At 45.7% G+C, this 20,881-nt stretch overlaps 1 protein-coding gene and 1 long non-coding RNA gene across 2 annotated transcripts in view; both read left to right on the top strand.

The window, feature by feature from the left end:
• LOC143677550 (uncharacterized) overlaps nt 1-20,881 on the top strand; it is an 87,793-nt gene that overhangs the window by 36,014 nt on the left and 30,898 nt on the right. The window lies entirely within an intron of this gene.
• Nucleotides 8,304-20,881, top strand: part of LOC143676764 (uncharacterized) — a 30,216-nt gene continuing 17,638 nt past the window's right edge. The window contains exons 1-2 of the mRNA XM_077152114.1: nt 8,304-8,334; nt 9,161-9,639. Coding sequence (XP_077008229.1) covers nt 8,304-8,334; nt 9,161-9,639 — 510 coding nt within the window. The remainder of the gene's footprint in view (nt 8,335-9,160; nt 9,640-20,881) is intronic.

Below are 20,881 nucleotides of genomic sequence, written 5' to 3'. Positions count from 1 at the left end.
TCCTAAAATTCCCCTTTTTAGAAGCCATTCCGTTTCTGGTATATTGCATTCCAGCAGCTAGCAAACTTGAACAGATTTGGTACCGGAGAGCGGGGTGCTGCGGCGGTTTGCAAATGCCAGATATGTTTGAACGGTGTTTTGGATGGCTAAGGGGAAGATTTTGGAAGAACTGTGAAGAGCATGGTGGAGAAGTCCTGGAGTGCGTGAAGAGACTGTTGGTGTAAATGGAACCACTGCCAGTCTTGACAGAGGAGGGCACAAAAGGGAGAGATTGGAGTCTGCAGAGTGAGAACCGTGAGAGTTCGGGTCTGAAGCCAAGAAACCTCGGCCAGGAGAGTGGACCCACCTGTATGCATGGAGAGGGTGAGTGTACCCTGAAGGGCGAGGATGAGTCTCCCCTCTCATTGCAGTGGAAGAGCTGTGCAGCCTCGGGCCTAGGAAAAGGCGTAGCACCCTCGTTGGGGGCCTGGGAGAGCCTGGCTGCCGCCATGTGCAGGGGTTGAGCGTGTGCCCCAGAAATGGCGGAGAGCCCAGGGGTGGCCCTGATGCCTGGAGAGAGTGGAGCCCAGAGGTGGTCTCCTGGATGTTCCCCGAGGTGGATTTGGGAAGAGGCGGGCCACTGCACAGGCCCTGGGCAGGGGTGGGACTGCCACTTTCTAAAGCCCCAAAGCTGAATGATTCTCAGACTTTGAAATGTAATGGACTTTGCCCTGCAGGTTTTGGAAACTGTGTGGGTCCAGTGACCCCTGTGTTCCTTCCTCCTTATGGAAATGTGTATATGCATCCGACGAATGTTCCTCCTTTATCTGTTGGCAGCAAAGAACTTGTTCGGAGTTATCAAAGGTCCAGAGCAAATGGAGAGAATTTGGCCTTAGGAGAGACAATGCCTGTAAGTGACTTGATGAGATTTTATCCTGTCTCTAATTTTGTACTTCATTGTGTTGCTGCTGAAAGGTTTAAGGTTTCTGATATTGTTAGGAATTGATTAACACAAAAATTAATTAACACACAGTTGGCAAATTGATATATTAATTAATAATATATATTGTTTTTATACTAATAAAAAATTAATGAAAAATTAATTAGTTACAAAAGTTAATGTGTTTTGCCTATGGGAAAAACATGTCTTTCTTAGGGGTCAGGGGGTGGAGTGTGCGGGTTTGAACGGCGGAAGCATGCCCCCTAAGAAAAGCCATGTTTTACCATAAATCCCATTCCATAAAGGTAGAATCATCTCTCTTCAATACTGTATGTTTGAAACTGTAATGAGATCATCTCCCTGATTGATGAGATTTAGTCAAGAATGGTCGTTCAACTGGATCAGGGGACGGCATGTCTCCACCCGTTTGAGTGGGTCTTGATTCGTTTCGGAAGTCGTATAAAAGAGGAAACGTCTTGGAGAAAGAGAGACTCAGAGAGGGCAGAGGATACTGCCGCACCACGAAGCAGAGAGGCCACCAGGCAGTGACCTTTGGAGATGAAGAAGGAAGATGCCTCCCGGGGAACATCATGAAATAGGAGGCCAGGAGAGAAAGCTAGCAGATGACGCGGTATTTGCCATGTGCCCTTCCAGCTGAGAGAGAAGCCCTGACTGTGTTTGCCATGTGCCGTCTCACTTGAGAGAGAAACCCTGAACTTCATCGGCCTTCTTGAACCAGGGTGTCTCTCCCTGGATGCCTTTGATTGGACATTTCTATAGACTTGTTTGAATTGGGACATTTTCTCGGGCTTAGAAGTGTAAACTAGCACCTCCTAAAATTCCCCTTTTTAGAAGCCATTCCGTTTCTGGTATATTGCATTCCAGCAGCTAGCAAACTTGAACAGATTTGGTACCGGAGAGCGGGGTGCTGCGGCGGTTTGCAAATGCCAGATATGTTTGAACGGTGTTTTGGATGGCTAAGGGGAAGATTTTGGAAGAACTGTGAAGAGCATGGTGGAGAAGTCCTGGAGTGCGTGAAGAGACTGTTGGTGTAAATGGAACCACTGCCAGTCTTGACAGAGGAGGGCACAAAAGGGAGAGATTGGAGTCTGCAGAGTGAGAACCGTGAGAGTTCGGGTCTGAAGCCAAGAAACCTCGGCCAGGAGAGTGGACCCACCTGTATGCATGGAGAGGGTGAGTGTACCCTGAAGGGCGAGGATGAGTCTCCCCTCTCATTGCAGTGGAAGAGCTGTGCAGCCTCGGGCCTAGGAAAAGGCGTAGCACCCTCGTTGGGGGCCTGGGAGAGCCTGGCTGCCGCCATGTGCAGGGGTTGAGCGTGTGCCCCAGAAATGGCGGAGAGCCCAGGGGTGGCCCTGATGCCTGGAGAGAGTGGAGCCCAGAGGTGGTCTCCTGGATGTTCCCCGAGGTGGATTTGGGAAGAGGCGGGCCACTGCACAGGCCCTGGGCAGGGGTGGGACTGCCACTTTCTAAAGCCCCAAAGCTGAATGATTCTCAGACTTTGAAATGTAATGGACTTTGCCCTGCAGGTTTTGGAAACTGTGTGGGTCCAGTGACCCCTGTGTTCCTTCCTCCTTATGGAAATGTGTATATGCATCCGACGAATGTTCCTCCTTTATCTGTTGGCAGCAAAGAACTTGTTCGGAGTTATCAAAGGTCCAGAGCAAATGGAGAGAATTTGGCCTTAGGAGAGACAATGCCTGTAAGTGACTTGATGAGATTTTATCCTGTCTCTAATTTTGTACTTCATTGTGTTGCTGCTGAAAGGTTTAAGGTTTCTGATATTGTTAGGAATTGATTAACACAAAAATTAATTAACACACAGTTGGCAAATTGATATATTAATTAATAATATATATTGTTTTTATACTAATAAAAAATTAATGAAAAATTAATTAGTTACAAAAGTTAATGTGTTTTGCCTATGGGAAAAACATGTCTTTCTTAGGGGTCAGGGGGTGGAGTGTGCGGGTTTGAACGGCGGAAGCATGCCCCCTAAGAAAAGCCATGTTTTACCATAAATCCCATTCCATAAAGGTAGAATCATCTCTCTTCAATACTGTATGTTTGAAACTGTAATGAGATCATCTCCCTGATTGATGAGATTTAGTCAAGAATGGTCGTTCAACTGGATCAGGGGACGGCATGTCTCCACCCGTTTGAGTGGGTCTTGATTCGTTTCGGAAGTCGTATAAAAGAGGAAACGTCTTGGAGAAAGAGAGACTCAGAGAGGGCAGAGGATACTGCCGCACCACGAAGCAGAGAGGCCACCAGGCAGTGACCTTTGGAGATGAAGAAGGAAGATGCCTCCCGGGGAACATCATGAAATAGGAGGCCAGGAGAGAAAGCTAGCAGATGACGCGGTATTTGCCATGTGCCCTTCCAGCTGAGAGAGAAGCCCTGACTGTGTTTGCCATGTGCCGTCTCACTTGAGAGAGAAACCCTGAACTTCATCGGCCTTCTTGAACCAGGGTGTCTCTCCCTGGATGCCTTTGATTGGACATTTCTATAGACTTGTTTGAATTGGGACATTTTCTCGGGCTTAGAAGTGTAAACTAGCACCTCCTAAAATTCCCCTTTTTAGAAGCCATTCCGTTTCTGGTATATTGCATTCCAGCAGCTAGCAAACTTGAACAGATTTGGTACCGGAGAGCGGGGTGCTGCGGCGGTTTGCAAATGCCAGATATGTTTGAACGGTGTTTTGGATGGCTAAGGGGAAGATTTTGGAAGAACTGTGAAGAGCGTGGTGGAGAAGTCCTGGAGTGCGTGAAGAGACTGTTGGTGTAAATGGAACCACTGCCAGTCTTGACAGAGGAGGGCACAAAAGGGAGAGATTGGAGTCTGCAGAGTGAGAACCGTGAGAGTTCGGGTCTGAAGCCAAGAAACCTCGGCCAGGAGAGTGGACCCACCTGTATGCATGGAGAGGGTGAGTGTACCCTGAAGGGCGAGGATGAGTCTCCCCTCTCATTGCAGTGGAAGAGCTGTGCAGCCTCGGGCCTAGGAAAAGGCGTAGCACCCTCGTTGGGGGCCTGGGAGAGCCTGGCTGCCGCCATGTGCAGGGGTTGAGCGTGTGCCCCAGAAATGGCGGAGAGCCCAGGGGTGGCCCTGATGCCTGGAGAGAGTGGAGCCCAGAGGTGGTCTCCTGGATGTTCCCCGAGGTGGATTTGGGAAGAGGCGGGCCACTGCACAGGCCCTGGGCAGGGGTGGGACTGCCACTTTCTAAAGCCCCAAAGCTGAATGATTCTCAGACTTTGAAATGTAATGGACTTTGCCCTGCAGGTTTTGGAAACTGTGTGGGTCCAGTGACCCCTGTGTTCCTTCCTCCTTATGGAAATGTGTATATGCATCCGACGAATGTTCCTCCTTTATCTGTTGGCAGCAAAGAACTTGTTCGGAGTTATCAAAGGTCCAGAGCAAATGGAGAGAATTTGGCCTTAGGAGAGACAATGCCTGTAAGTGACTTGATGAGATTTTATCCTGTCTCTAATTTTGTACTTCATTGTGTTGCTGCTGAAAGGTTTAAGGTTTCTGATATTGTTAGGAATTGATTAACACAAAAATTAATTAACACACAGTTGGCAAATTGATATATTAATTAATAATATATATTGTTTTTATACTAATAAAAAATTAATGAAAAATTAATTAGTTACAAAAGTTAATGTGTTTTGCCTATGGGAAAAACATGTCTTTCTTAGGGGTCAGGGGGTGGAGTGTGCGGGTTTGAACGGCGGAAGCATGCCCCCTAAGAAAAGCCATGTTTTACCATAAATCCCATTCCATAAAGGTAGAATCATCTCTCTTCAATACTGTATGTTTGAAACTGTAATGAGATCATCTCCCTGATTGATGAGATTTAGTCAAGAATGGTCGTTCAACTGGATCAGGGGACGGCATGTCTCCACCCGTTTGAGTGGGTCTTGATTCGTTTCGGAAGTCGTATAAAAGAGGAAACGTCTTGGAGAAAGAGAGACTCAGAGAGGGCAGAGGATACTGCCGCACCACGAAGCAGAGAGGCCACCAGGCAGTGACCTTTGGAGATGAAGAAGGAAGATGCCTCCCGGGGAACATCATGAAATAGGAGGCCAGGAGAGAAAGCTAGCAGATGACGCGGTATTTGCCATGTGCCCTTCCAGCTGAGAGAGAAGCCCTGACTGTGTTTGCCATGTGCCGTCTCACTTGAGAGAGAAACCCTGAACTTCATCGGCCTTCTTGAACCAGGGTGTCTCTCCCTGGATGCCTTTGATTGGACATTTCTATAGACTTGTTTGAATTGGGACATTTTCTCGGGCTTAGAAGTGTAAACTAGCACCTCCTAAAATTCCCCTTTTTAGAAGCCATTCCGTTTCTGGTATATTGCATTCCAGCAGCTAGCAAACTTGAACAGATTTGGTACCGGAGAGCGGGGTGCTGCGGCGGTTTGCAAATGCCAGATATGTTTGAACGGTGTTTTGGATGGCTAAGGGGAAGATTTTGGAAGAACTGTGAAGAGCGTGGTGGAGAAGTCCTGGAGTGCGTGAAGAGACTGTTGGTGTAAATGGAACCACTGCCAGTCTTGACAGAGGAGGGCACAAAAGGGAGAGATTGGAGTCTGCAGAGTGAGAACCGTGAGAGTTCGGGTCTGAAGCCAAGAAACCTCGGCCAGGAGAGTGGACCCACCTGTATGCATGGAGAGGGTGAGTGTACCCTGAAGGGCGAGGATGAGTCTCCCCTCTCATTGCAGTGGAAGAGCTGTGCAGCCTCGGGCCTAGGAAAAGGCGTAGCACCCTCGTTGGGGGCCTGGGAGAGCCTGGCTGCCGCCATGTGCAGGGGTTGAGCGTGTGCCCCAGAAATGGCGGAGAGCCCAGGGGTGGCCCTGATGCCTGGAGAGAGTGGAGCCCAGAGGTGGTCTCCTGGATGTTCCCCGAGGTGGATTTGGGAAGAGGCGGGCCACTGCACAGGCCCTGGGCAGGGGTGGGACTGCCACTTTCTAAAGCCCCAAAGCTGAATGATTCTCAGACTTTGAAATGTAATGGACTTTGCCCTGCAGGTTTTGGAAACTGTGTGGGTCCAGTGACCCCTGTGTTCCTTCCTCCTTATGGAAATGTGTATATGCATCCGACGAATGTTCCTCCTTTATCTGTTGGCAGCAAAGAACTTGTTCGGAGTTATCAAAGGTCCAGAGCAAATGGAGAGAATTTGGCCTTAGGAGAGACAATGCCTGTAAGTGACTTGATGAGATTTTATCCTGTCTCTAATTTTGTACTTCATTGTGTTGCTGCTGAAAGGTTTAAGGTTTCTGATATTGTTAGGAATTGATTAACACAAAAATTAATTAACACACAGTTGGCAAATTGATATATTAATTAATAATATATATTGTTTTTATACTAATAAAAAATTAATGAAAAATTAATTAGTTACAAAAGTTAATGTGTTTTGCCTATGGGAAAAACATGTCTTTCTTAGGGGTCAGGGGGTGGAGTGTGCGGGTTTGAACGGCGGAAGCATGCCCCCTAAGAAAAGCCATGTTTTACCATAAATCCCATTCCATAAAGGTAGAATCATCTCTCTTCAATACTGTATGTTTGAAACTGTAATGAGATCATCTCCCTGATTGATGAGATTTAGTCAAGAATGGTCGTTCAACTGGATCAGGGGACGGCATGTCTCCACCCGTTTGAGTGGGTCTTGATTCGTTTCGGAAGTCGTATAAAAGAGGAAACGTCTTGGAGAAAGAGAGACTCAGAGAGGGCAGAGGATACTGCCGCACCACGAAGCAGAGAGGCCACCAGGCAGTGACCTTTGGAGATGAAGAAGGAAGATGCCTCCCGGGGAACATCATGAAATAGGAGGCCAGGAGAGAAAGCTAGCAGATGACGCGGTATTTGCCATGTGCCCTTCCAGCTGAGAGAGAAGCCCTGACTGTGTTTGCCATGTGCCGTCTCACTTGAGAGAGAAACCCTGAACTTCATCGGCCTTCTTGAACCAGGGTGTCTCTCCCTGGATGCCTTTGATTGGACATTTCTATAGACTTGTTTGAATTGGGACATTTTCTCGGGCTTAGAAGTGTAAACTAGCACCTCCTAAAATTCCCCTTTTTAGAAGCCATTCCGTTTCTGGTATATTGCATTCCAGCAGCTAGCAAACTTGAACAGATTTGGTACCGGAGAGCGGGGTGCTGCGGCGGTTTGCAAATGCCAGATATGTTTGAACGGTGTTTTGGATGGCTAAGGGGAAGATTTTGGAAGAACTGTGAAGAGCGTGGTGGAGAAGTCCTGGAGTGCGTGAAGAGACTGTTGGTGTAAATGGAACCACTGCCAGTCTTGACAGAGGAGGGCACAAAAGGGAGAGATTGGAGTCTGCAGAGTGAGAACCGTGAGAGTTCGGGTCTGAAGCCAAGAAACCTCGGCCAGGAGAGTGGACCCACCTGTATGCATGGAGAGGGTGAGTGTACCCTGAAGGGCGAGGATGAGTCTCCCCTCTCATTGCAGTGGAAGAGCTGTGCAGCCTCGGGCCTAGGAAAAGGCGTAGCACCCTCGTTGGGGGCCTGGGAGAGCCTGGCTGCCGCCATGTGCAGGGGTTGAGCGTGTGCCCCAGAAATGGCGGAGAGCCCAGGGGTGGCCCTGATGCCTGGAGAGAGTGGAGCCCAGAGGTGGTCTCCTGGATGTTCCCCGAGGTGGATTTGGGAAGAGGCGGGCCACTGCACAGGCCCTGGGCAGGGGTGGGACTGCCACTTTCTAAAGCCCCAAAGCTGAATGATTCTCAGACTTTGAAATGTAATGGACTTTGCCCTGCAGGTTTTGGAAACTGTGTGGGTCCAGTGACCCCTGTGTTCCTTCCTCCTTATGGAAATGTGTATATGCATCCGACGAATGTTCCTCCTTTATCTGTTGGCAGCAAAGAACTTGTTCGGAGTTATCAAAGGTCCAGAGCAAATGGAGAGAATTTGGCCTTAGGAGAGACAATGCCTGTAAGTGACTTGATGAGATTTTATCCTGTCTCTAATTTTGTACTTCATTGTGTTGCTGCTGAAAGGTTTAAGGTTTCTGATATTGTTAGGAATTGATTAACACAAAAATTAATTAACACACAGTTGGCAAATTGATATATTAATTAATAATATATATTGTTTTTATACTAATAAAAAATTAATGAAAAATTAATTAGTTACAAAAGTTAATGTGTTTTGCCTATGGGAAAAACATGTCTTTCTTAGGGGTCAGGGGGTGGAGTGTGCGGGTTTGAACGGCGGAAGCATGCCCCCTAAGAAAAGCCATGTTTTACCATAAATCCCATTCCATAAAGGTAGAATCATCTCTCTTCAATACTGTATGTTTGAAACTGTAATGAGATCATCTCCCTGATTGATGAGATTTAGTCAAGAATGGTCGTTCAACTGGATCAGGGGACGGCATGTCTCCACCCGTTTGAGTGGGTCTTGATTCGTTTCGGAAGTCGTATAAAAGAGGAAACGTCTTGGAGAAAGAGAGACTCAGAGAGGGCAGAGGATACTGCCGCACCACGAAGCAGAGAGGCCACCAGGCAGTGACCTTTGGAGATGAAGAAGGAAGATGCCTCCCGGGGAACATCATGAAATAGGAGGCCAGGAGAGAAAGCTAGCAGATGACGCGGTATTTGCCATGTGCCCTTCCAGCTGAGAGAGAAGCCCTGACTGTGTTTGCCATGTGCCGTCTCACTTGAGAGAGAAACCCTGAACTTCATCGGCCTTCTTGAACCAGGGTGTCTCTCCCTGGATGCCTTTGATTGGACATTTCTATAGACTTGTTTGAATTGGGACATTTTCTCGGGCTTAGAAGTGTAAACTAGCACCTCCTAAAATTCCCCTTTTTAGAAGCCATTCCGTTTCTGGTATATTGCATTCCAGCAGCTAGCAAACTTGAACAGATTTGGTACCGGAGAGCGGGGTGCTGCGGCGGTTTGCAAATGCCAGATATGTTTGAACGGTGTTTTGGATGGCTAAGGGGAAGATTTTGGAAGAACTGTGAAGAGCGTGGTGGAGAAGTCCTGGAGTGCGTGAAGAGACTGTTGGTGTAAATGGAACCACTGCCAGTCTTGACAGAGGAGGGCACAAAAGGGAGAGATTGGAGTCTGCAGAGTGAGAACCGTGAGAGTTCGGGTCTGAAGCCAAGAAACCTCGGCCAGGAGAGTGGACCCACCTGTATGCATGGAGAGGGTGAGTGTACCCTGAAGGGCGAGGATGAGTCTCCCCTCTCATTGCAGTGGAAGAGCTGTGCAGCCTCGGGCCTAGGAAAAGGCGTAGCACCCTCGTTGGGGGCCTGGGAGAGCCTGGCTGCCGCCATGTGCAGGGGTTGAGCGTGTGCCCCAGAAATGGCGGAGAGCCCAGGGGTGGCCCTGATGCCTGGAGAGAGTGGAGCCCAGAGGTGGTCTCCTGGATGTTCCCCGAGGTGGATTTGGGAAGAGGCGGGCCACTGCACAGGCCCTGGGCAGGGGTGGGACTGCCACTTTCTAAAGCCCCAAAGCTGAATGATTCTCAGACTTTGAAATGTAATGGACTTTGCCCTGCAGGTTTTGGAAACTGTGTGGGTCCAGTGACCCCTGTGTTCCTTCCTCCTTATGGAAATGTGTATATGCATCCGACGAATGTTCCTCCTTTATCTGTTGGCAGCAAAGAACTTGTTCGGAGTTATCAAAGGTCCAGAGCAAATGGAGAGAATTTGGCCTTAGGAGAGACAATGCCTGTAAGTGACTTGATGAGATTTTATCCTGTCTCTAATTTTGTACTTCATTGTGTTGCTGCTGAAAGGTTTAAGGTTTCTGATATTGTTAGGAATTGATTAATACAAAAATTAATTAACACACAGTTGGCAAATTGATATATTAATTAATAATATATATTGTTTTTATACTAATAAAAAATTAATGAAAAATTAATTAGTTACAAAAGTTAATGTGTTTTGCCTATGGGAAAAACATGTCTTTCTTAGGGGTCAGGGGGTGGAGTGTGCGGGTTTGAATGGAAGCATTTTTTCGCGGGGAGGTACATGGTCTGGGAATTTAACCCAGGTCTCCCTCATTAAAGGTGTGCATTCTACCACCTAACCACGTGTGCACGCTGTAGCTGCTTTTTGTAGTATATTGTTTTGATATACTTCTTCTTTACTTTAAACTCTTCTTCTGTTTTAGGTATTTTCTTAGTGGTTACTTACGTTATTATCATTCATATCTTAAACTAATAACAACTTAATTCAACTAGAACCAGCATTGTTTTAGAACTGTAGAAACTCTCTAGTCCTATATTTTCCCACCCTTCCCCCTTTTTATTGTTGTTGTTTCCATTTATATCTCAATATATTATACCCTGTTGACCTAGATTTTAAATAGGTTTTTACATATTTGCCAATTAAATCATATGGGGACAGTTATTACAAACTGAAAATAAAATAATTTGGGAGTTGTATTTGCCTATGTACTTTATGTTTATTAATGTTCTTTATTTATTGTAATGGCTTCTAGTTACTGTGTAGAATGTTTTTATTCCATCCTGAAAGGTGCTTTTTAGTATTTCTTTTAGGGCAGGTTTTCTGATAATGGACTCTGTCAGTTTTCCTTTGGGTGTAAATGTCTAAATTTCTCTTTCATTTTTGAAGGTTAATGTTGCTGGATGTGTTATTCTTGGGTGAATATTTTTGCTTTAAATACTTTAAATATTTTGTCCCATTGATGAGTGGCCTCCATGGTTTCTGATAATAATCTGTTTTTAATCTATTTGGGAAACCTTCTGTTCAACAAGTCTCTTCTCTGTTGTTGCTTTCAAAGTCATCTATATCTTTTTTATTTTGACAATTTCACTATAATTATTTTTTGCTTAGGTGTTTTTAGAGTCCAGCCTCCTTGGATTTGGTTGAAGTTATGGATATGTGTATGTGTGTTTTCATGTCTTTCTTCAGAATTAAGAAGTTGCTGGCCATTGGATCTTCAAGTATATTTTCTGCCCGTTTCTCTCTCTCTCGGCCTACTGGGTCTCCAGTGATAGATATATTCATACTCTTTATTGTGCCCTATAGGTTTTCAGGTTCTGTTTTTTCCTTTCTTTGTTTTTTCTCTCTGTTCCTTACACTGGATCATTTCAGTTGTCCTCAAGATCACGGATCGTTTCTTCTGCTTGCTCAAGTGTGCTGTTGAATCCATCTAAATTCATTTTAATTACTGTACTTTTCAGCCCCCACATTCCTGCTTGGTTCTTTTTTAATTTCTATTTCTCCATGCTGTTCAGACATTTTCCTGAGTTCCTTTATTTCTCTGCATATGGATTCTTTTACCTCATTGAACATATTTAAGACAGTTGATTTAAAATCTTTCATTAATGGTTCCGATCTATTAGCTTCCCTGGGGGAGGTTGCTGGCAAATTCTTTTCTCCCTTCTGAATGGGTCACATTTCCTGTTTCCTTGTGTTTTTGTAATATTTTTTGAATGCCAAAAATTATGAGTGTGCTGTTGTTAGAATACAACTCTGGAAATTTAGTGTCTCTGGGATTGCTATTATTTTTTTTACTGTTGAAGTGTGGAGTGTTTAATTTGTGACTTTTCCAACTATTGTGTTTTCCAAACAGGGAATGGAAAGAGAAGAGGTACTGTTTCTTTAAGCATCTTCTGCCTGACAGAGGTTGGGACTATGGCCTCCCTAAAGGTCACCCACCCCACTGATCTGAAGTAGCTGATCAAAAGCTGTGACTGCAATCAGACCACACATCCTGGGTTATGGAGGAATATGCCCTCATGAGCCCATTCTTAGCTGCAGTCCTCACTGCTGCCTGCCACATAGCTTAGGACTGGGGTTGGTGGCCACTGTGTATTTACCACAATTTACCCGCCTCTTCCGCCAACTCTCCTCTGGATCTGTGCAGTGTTCCACCAGAATTCAGAGTTCCAAAATAGTTGATTCACACAGATTGTGCCAGTTCAATTGTTTTAGTGGAAGGACTAATTCCCAGAGGATCTTCCCATAGTGTTCTACTTTCATTTTTGAAGGATAGTTTTCCTAAATATAGAATTCTTTTGAAAAATATTTTTTCTGGCAAATCTTCACACCCAAATAGTCCTTACATGGTGTACAATCAATGATGCACAATATCACCACATAGTTGTGTATTCATCACCATGATCATTTTTAGAACATTTGCATCACTCCAGGAAAAGAAGTAAAAAGAAAAAAGAAAAAACTTGTACATTCTATGTCCCTTACAACTCCCTCTAATTGAACATTAGTATCTCCATCTACCTAAAATTTTTACCCCTAATCCCCCCTATTATTTATTTTTTTATCTATATATTTTTTTACTCATCTCTACAAACTCTGGAGAAAATTTGCATCAGACACAAGGTTTCACAATCAGTCACACTGTAAAAGTTATATCATTATACACTTGTCTTCAAGAATCGAGGCTACAGGAACACCACTCAACAGTTTCAGGTACTTCCCTTCAACCACTCCAATACACCATAAACTAAAAAGGGATATCTATACAATGCCTAAGAATAACTTCCAGGATAACCTCTTGTCTCTGAAATCTCTCAGCCACTGAAACTTTATTTTGCCTCATTTCTCTCTTCCCCCTTTGGTCGAGAAGGCTTACTCAATTCCATGAAACCAGGTCCCAGCAAATCCCACAAGTTCTGTGCCATGTTGCCAGGGAGATTTAAACCTCTGGGAGTCATGTCCCATGTAGTGGGGATAATAGACTGTTCACCTGCTGAGTTGGCTTAGAGAGAGAGGCCACATTTGAGCAACAAAAGAGATTTTCTGGGGGTGATCCTTAGGCATAATTATAAGTAGGTTTAAGCTATCCTTTGCAAGAATAAGTTTCATAGGGGCAATCCCAAGATGGACAGCTTGGCCTATTGATTTGGGTGTCCCCACAGCTTGTGAAAATATCAGGAATTCTCCAAATGCACAAGTTGAATATGTTCCATCCTCCAAATCACTAATTCTATCTTCTGTCTCTTTAAATCTATCATTGTAGGTATCCATTGTTTTTTCCATCTTTTCTACTTTATCCTTCACTTCCATAAGCTCTGTGATTTGTTTTTTCAGTTTTTCTATTTCTTCTTTTTGTTCAGCCCATGTCTTCTTCATGTCCTCCCTCAATTTATCGATTTCGTTTTTGAAGAGGTTTTCCATTTCTGTTCATATATTCAGCATTAGTTGTTTCAGCTCCTGTATCTCATTTGAACTATTGGTTTGTTCCTTTGACTGGGCCATATTTTCAATTTTCTGAGCGTGATCCGTTATCTTCTGCTGGCGTCTGGGCATTTAGTCAGATTTCCCTGGGTTTTTGGACCCCACAGGTTGAAAGATTTTTCTGTGAAATCTCTGGGTTCTGTTTTTCTTATCCTGCCCAGTAGGTGGCGCTCGTGGCACACGTTTGTCTACGGGTTCCACCAGTAAGAGTTGCTGTGGGTCCTTTAACTTTGGAAAACTCTCACCGTGGGGGAGGTTCGGCAGCTGAAGCAGCCTGGAAGAGTGCCAGCCGGCCCGCGGTTCCGAACGCGGGGAGGGTTGCCGGCCACCGCAGCCCGGGAGAGCGCCCGACCGAATTTCCTAGTTGGCCCGGGGTGCCAAGCATGGCAGTAGGGCATCAGCTGCCACAGCCCAGGAGAGTGCACTGTTCCCAGCTGGACCGGGGAGTCACGTGTTTGAAAGGGACCCCCCGGTCACCGTTCTCCGCGGTCTGGGGATTTCCGACCCAACTCTCTCAGTTGGTCCGGGGGGCCTCGCGTGGTGGGGGCGTCAGCCGCCGTGGCCCGAGGGGACCGCCTACCCAATTCTGCCGACTGGCCTGGGAAGGAGGAAGGGAGGGACTCCGGCCGCTTGCCGTCCCGCCCGGGAAAGCCCGCGCCCCTCGGCGATCTCACCGGAGCTGGTTCTCCCAGACAGTCAGCCATTCCAGGATGGGGTACGCCGTCCCTTTGATCTCCGTCATGGCTCCTGGAGCTGCTCTGTATCGTCTCCACTCTGCCAGTAGCTGTTCTGGAGGAGGAAAGGTGAGGGTGGCAAGGCTGTCGAGGCCGGAGGCGGAGGAGCCGGTGAAGGCGGAAGAGGGCACGGTGGTGGTTGGAGAGCTGCCGGAGCAGGAGGAGAAAGGGAAGGATAAGATGGCGGATGGAGCGCCGCTGGAGCAGAAGGGGGAAGAGGGAGAGGAGGGCAGGCTGGCTGGTGGGGCATGAGCACCGCACCGGGCCGGCGGACAGAGAGGGAGAGGAGGGCAGACTGGCGGGGCGTGAGCGCCGCGCCGGGCCGGCGGACAGAGAGGGAGAGGAGGGCGGGCTGGCTGGCAGGGCGTGGAATGGATTTTTAAAAGGGGAATTTAATAAGTTACAGGTCTACAGTTCTAAGCCTATAAAATTGCCCAAACCAAGGCATCCCGGAAAAGATACCTTAATTCAAGGAAGGCAGATGGGTCAGGACCACCTCTGTCAGCTGGGTAGTCATATGGTTGGCATCTGCTGGTCCCTTTCTCCTAGGCTCCACTGCTTTCAGCCTCTGTTTCTGTGGGGATTCCTCACTTTGCTTCTCCAGGGCTGGCTTTCATCTCTTGGATTCCCTTGGCTCTCTCCAGGTTCTGGCTTGCTTAACATCTCATGAAGACATCTGCTGGGCTCCAAGCATCTCCAAGCATCTGTTTTCCATGTCTTGGTATTTGTGTCAGCTCTGCTGTGAAATTTCTGTTGGCTCTGAGCCTTCTGTCATTTCTGGCTCTCTCTAAAATGTTTCCTCTTTTAAAGGATTCCAGAAACTAACCAAGACCCATCTGGAATGGGTGAAGTCACATCTCCATCTAATAAAAGGTCACACTCACAACTGGATATGTCACATCTCTGTGGAGATAATCTACAATATTAAATTAGGATTAAAAGAAACAGCTGCTTCCATGAATTTGGATCAGGATTAAAACATGGCTTTTCTAGGGTTCATAAAACTTTCAAACCAGCACATCATCCAAGGTCAGTGAGCTCAGCCTGGGTGAGAGAGCCCAGCCTAGGTCAGCAAGCCTTGCCAAGGTAAGTGAGCCCTGCCAAGGACAGTGAGAATTGCCCATCCCATAGAGGGGTGGGTGAGCCCCACAGGTCTCACTGACCTGGCTGGTGTGATGGTTATGTCCTGGTGTCAATCTGGCCACATGATTATGCCCAATTGTCTGGTCAGGCAAGCACTGGCGTGACTGTTTCTGCAAGGATATTTCATGGCTGGTTGATTAAATCATCAGTCAGTTGATCGCTCCTGTGGCTGATTACATCTATGATCAATCAAGGCAGGTTACCCATAATGAGATAATGCCATCAATTGAAGGCTTTTAAGGGAGAAGAGAGACTCTTTCACTGCTTCTTTAGCCAGCGAGCCTCTCCTATGAAGTTTGTCTAGACCCTTCATCAGAGCTGACAGTGTCACAGCCTGCCCTATGCATTTTGGACTCTTCCATTACCACCACTGTGTGAGACACCTTTATGAATCTCATATTTACAGATCTCTTCTGCTGGTTATATTTCTCTAGAGAACCCTAACACACCTGGGCTTGCTTGCCCGGCAGAGTTCGCTGACCTTGGCTGGACTCACTGACCTTGGCTGGGCTCTCTGACCTTAGCAGGGGTTCCTGACCTTGGCAGGGCTCGCTGAACTTTGCTCCACCAGCATCCACGTGACAGGCAGTAGCAAATCCTGGCCTTCCAGGAATAAGGAGGAAAGATGCAAGGAGACACAAACGACCAGTGTTCTCCAAAGCCTTATCTTATAGCTGTGAGCTAAAGCTACTCCTGACCCCCCATCCCTAGGTTCACCAGCTGCAATGCCCTCCACAAGTCCTGCCTCTACTCCTGTAAATGGGAAAGTGGCAGAAAAAGAAATTGAGCAAGTGTCATAAATAAAGTGACATAGCTGGAAATAAAGCCCACTATTCTCATCCCAGGAGAAAGCATTGCCCGTTTGATATGGCTTTTTTTATTCCGTAAAGGAAACTTTCCCTGTGGTCTGAAGCAGTTATGTACTCCAGAAAAGTCTATGTTTTTTTAAAAAATTTTAATTGATGTATATTATATATTCACATACTATGTAATTATCCAAAGTGTGCAATCAGTGGCTTACAAAATCATCATATAGCCATTCATTTATCATCACAATCAACTTTTTTTCTTTGTTTTCTGAAAAATAACATATATACAAAAAAAGCAATAAAGTTCACATCATGACGATTAGTTGTAGAACAGATTTCAGACTTGGTATGGGTTACAATAACACAATTTTGTTTTTACTTCTAGCTGCTCTAAGATCTTGGAGACTAAAAGAAATATCAATATAAAGATTCAGCACTCATAGTCACTTGTTAAACCCTACCTTCTCTACCTTCTTTGTATAACTCCACCATCACCTTTGATTTTTCTCCCACTCTTTAGGGGTATTTGGGCTATGCCCATCCTAACTTTTTCATGTTGGAAGGGGCTGTCGATAATATGGGATAGGGGGATGAAACTAGCTGATGTTCTGGAGAGACTGACCCCTCTGCATTTCAAGACTCATCTGGTCCAAATACCCAACTGGAGGTTGTAGGTTTTGGAAAGTTATCCTAGTGTATGGAACCTTTGTGGAATCTTATATAATACCCTAGGTGTTCTCTAGGATTCCCAGGAATGGTTTTGGTTGGGGTTTGGCAAGCTATAATAAGTAGCAATGTCTAACTGAAGCTGTGTCGGAGTGACCTCCAGAGTAGCCTCTCGACTCTATTTGAACTCTCTCAGCCACTGATACCATATTTGTTCCACTTCTTTTCACCCTTTTGGTCAGGAAGCCCATGTTCTTTTAATCCATTTTTGTGGGTGCAGACCTATCGTGGGTGGGACCTTTTGGTTAAGTTATCTCAATTGAGATGTGACTCACCCCTTTCAAGGGGGGTCTTAATCCTTTCACTGGAGTCCTTTATGAGAAGATAAGAGAGACATGAAACTGAGAGAGTTAAGAGAGAAAAAGCCCCTGGAGAAGATGAGACAGGAGGCCACGAAACCTGGGAGAGAAGGGCCAGCAGATATCAGCTGTGTGCCTTCCCATGTGACAGAGGGGTCCAGACGCTGGTGGCCTGTCTTCAGAGAAGGTATTGTCCTGTTGGGGCCTTAACTTGGACAGTTCCATGGCCTTAGAACTGTAAATTTGTAAGCTAATAAATCCCTATTGTACAAGCTGATCCATTTCTGATATATTATATTCCGGCAGCTTTGGCAAACCAAAACAGGAGGTCTTGCTGGTGGAGGAAAAGGGATGGTGTCTTGGGTGCAGCAGCACCCCCACCTCCCTTCCCCCAGGCCCCCAGACTCTTGATAACGAGTCTCAGGTGAACCCCACCCCCACCCCTACTCCTGGCCTTCTTTTCCTCAGGAGGAAGGACAATGCGTTTCTTTGCAGTGGCAGGGGTGGGGGGGGGGTGGGGGGGGTGGGGGGACGGACACTCTGATCCTCTGCCCCGAGGCTCCCACATGAGGCTGAGCAGCCCCAGCTCCTCCCAAGCCCTGCAGACACTGACCTGCCCCAAGGAGATGGCTGGGGCTCATCTAGGCTGGGAAAGAAGTGGTCCCGAAGGTTAGCAGCACTTTTATAGCACCAGAAAGAAGGCAGCGGTAGTGGTGCAGAGGGACTTACTTCCCATCATTCACCCGGCACTTCTGGGAAATCACACAGGCACCACAGTTCAAGAGGCAGGAAGGATCAAGGGGAAAGGGCTCGGCCGGGAGGGTTGCGCCTTTGGATATAAATCGCCCCACAGGAGTCAATGACAGCCCCCTGTCCTTGCTGAGTTTTGGCGTCAACTTTGTAGAGTCACCAAGGTTGGCACCAGTGTGAACAAAGCGGTCTGAGGCACAGAGGGGGCCGGTCTCACCCCAGTGTTCCTGAGAGGGGTTCCCCAAGGACCCTTACTACCCCATGGGCACCCCTCCTGCCAGCCCCATCACCCACCCAGGTCCCTACATGACCTCTGGCTTTCTCTCACTCTGCTTTCCCAGGCCAGGTTGTTAGTGAGCTGGGCTGGGCTGGGCTTGCTCAGCTCTTGGGCTCCACTGTGCCTGGTGCAGAGAGGAGGAAACTCTGGGTGTGGGCCCTGCCTTGCCTCCAGGAGACTCCCCGAGAGCCACACCCCTTAACATGGGCTGCCAGGCCATGGGAGAGGACAGCCCAGCCAGGATATGACCATCGGAGTTTCCTAGGACTGCTTTAACAAAGGACCACACACAGGGTGGCTTAAAACAACAGAAATTTATTGTCTCACAGTTCTGGAGGCCAGAAGTCTAAAATCCATATGTTGGCTGGGCCCTGCTCCCTCTGGGTCCTTCCTGGGCTCCTCCCAGATTCTGGTGGTTCCCAGAAGTCCCTGGGCATTCCTTGGTTTATAGCTGCAGCACTGCAGCCCCTACCTCCATCTCCACATGGCCTAAAGGCATGGAGCATCTTTTCACATCCTTTGAATATCTTCTTTGGAGAAAAGGAAGTCTTTTGCCTGTTTTTAAAATTGGGTTGTCTTTTTAGTGTTGGGTTTTAAGAGTTCTTTAAATATTTAACACACAAATCTTTGATCAGATATATGATTTGCAAATATTTTCTCCCATTCTGTAGGTTGTTTTTCTTGATAATGTCCTTTGATGCACAAAAATTTTTTTAACTTTGATGAAGTCAGTTTTATCCATTTTTAATATTATTCCTTGTGATTTTGGTATCATATCTAAGAACTCATTACCAAATCCAAGCCATGAAGATTTGCCCCATGTGTTTTTCTAAAAGTTTTATGGTTTTTGATCTAATATTTGAGTCATTAATTTATTTTGAGTTAATTTTTATATAAGGTTTGAGGTAGGGATCCAATGTCATTTTGCGTGTGGACATCCAACTGTCCCATCACCGTTTGGTGAAGAAACTATTCTATCTCCTGTGAGTGGTCTTGGCCTTTGAAAAATCAACTGGCCATGAAAAAAATCAATTGGCCATGGATGTAGGGGGTTATTTCTGAACTCTTTAATTCTATTCCATTGGTCCATGGACCACATGGTTTTACCAACTGTAACTTTGTAGGAAGTTTTTAAAAAAATTATAAGAGAAGTTATAGGTTTACAGAAAAATCACGCATAAATTTCAAAGTTCCCATTTACTTCTGTGTTGGTTTGGAATGATATATGTCCTCTAGAAAAGCCATGTTTTAATCAAAATTCCATTTCATAAAGGCAGAATAATCCTTATTCAATACTGTATGTTTGAAACTGTAATCAGATCATCTCCTTGGAGATGTGATTTAATCAAGAACGATTGTTAAGCTAGATTAGGTGATGACATGTCTCCACCCATTTCGGTGGGTCTTGATAAGCTTCTGGAAGAAACATTTTGGAGAATGAGAGATGCGGAGAGAGCAGAGAATGCTGCAGCATCACGAAGCAGAGAGTCCATGAGCCAGCAACCTTTAGAGATGAAGAGGGAAAACGCCTCCTGGGGAGCTTCATGAAACCGGAAGCCAAAGCTAGCAGATGATGCTGTGTTCGCCATGTGCCCTTCCAGCTGACAGAGAAGCCCTGACTGTGCTCGCCATGTGCCTTCTCACTTGAGAGAGAAGCTCTTAACTTCATCAGTCTTGTTGAACCAAGGTATATTTCCCTGGATGCCTTAGATTGGACATTTCTATAGAATTGTTTTAATTGAGACACTTTCTCAGCCTAAGAACTGTAAATGAGCAACTTATTAAATTCCCCTTTTAAAAGCCATTCTGTTTCTGGTATATTGCATTCCAGCAGCTAGCAAACTAGAACAACTTCCCTATCTTTAACACTTTGCATTAGTGTGGTACATTTGTTAGTATTGATGAAAGAACAGTTTTATAAGTGTACTCTTAATTATAGTTCATGGTTTACATGAGCTTTTAGCAAGTTTTGAAATCAGGAAGTGTAAGTCCTCCAACTTTTGTTCTTTTTCAAGATTGTTTTGGCTATTAGAGACCCCATGTGAATTTGAGGATCAATTTTTCCATATCTTTAAAAAAGATTAAAGAAAAAAAGATTGTTGGTGAAGCATGCAACTAGGTGAAAGAGCCATGAGGACTGTATGTTGAATGAAATGTCAGAAACAAAACAACAAATATTTCATGCCTCACGTATATGGACTAACTATAATATACAAATTCAGAAAAATGAAGCCAAGAGCATGAGTTCCATAGTGATTTGAACAGTGAATAAATAAATAAAGTCCCCTTGAGGGAATGGTGAGAAAGGGGGAAAATTCAACTTCCCCAAGTGGAGAAGTGGGGACAACCAAAGCAATAGGCTGAGCCCCCAATCTTGGGGGTTGTTCATATGAAACTTAACCCCACAAAGGATAGGCTAAGCCTTTTTAAAATTAGGCCTAAGAATCACCCCCAAGAGAACCTCTTTTTGTTGCTCAGATGCGGCCTCTCTCTCTCAGCCAACATGACAAGCAAACTCACTGCCCTCCCCCTCTCTACGTGGGACATGACTCCTAGGGCTGTGGACCTTCCTGGCAACGTGGGACAGAAATCCTAGAATGAGCTGTGACTCAGCATCAAGGAATTGAGAAAACCTTCTCTGCCAAAAGGGGGAAGAGCGAAATGAGACAAAATAAAGTGTCAATGGCTGAGAGGTTCCAAACAGAGTTGAGAGGTTATACTGGAAGGTATTCTTCTGCATTAAATAGATATCACCTTCTTAGTTGGGGCATAACAGAGAATCTGGAGGAAACTGCTTGAAGATGTAGAGCTGTGTTCCAGTAGCCATGTTTCTTGAAGATGATTATATAATGATATAGCTTTCACAATTTGACTACGTGGTTGTAAAAAGCTTGTGTCTGATGCTTCTTCTTTTTTTTTTTAACCTTTTTTGTTAATTTTTTAAAAAACTATAACAACAAACAAACACAGTCTTAACTTATGATCATTCCGTTCTACATATAT

The sequence above is a fragment of the Tamandua tetradactyla genome, chromosome 3 (assembly GCF_023851605.1).
Source record: "Tamandua tetradactyla isolate mTamTet1 chromosome 3, mTamTet1.pri, whole genome shotgun sequence".
NCBI classification, from domain to species: Eukaryota; Metazoa; Chordata; class Mammalia; order Pilosa; family Myrmecophagidae; genus Tamandua; species Tamandua tetradactyla.
The sequence above is the reverse complement of the archived record's forward strand: the minus strand, read 5'-3'. Positions and strand labels throughout refer to the sequence as shown.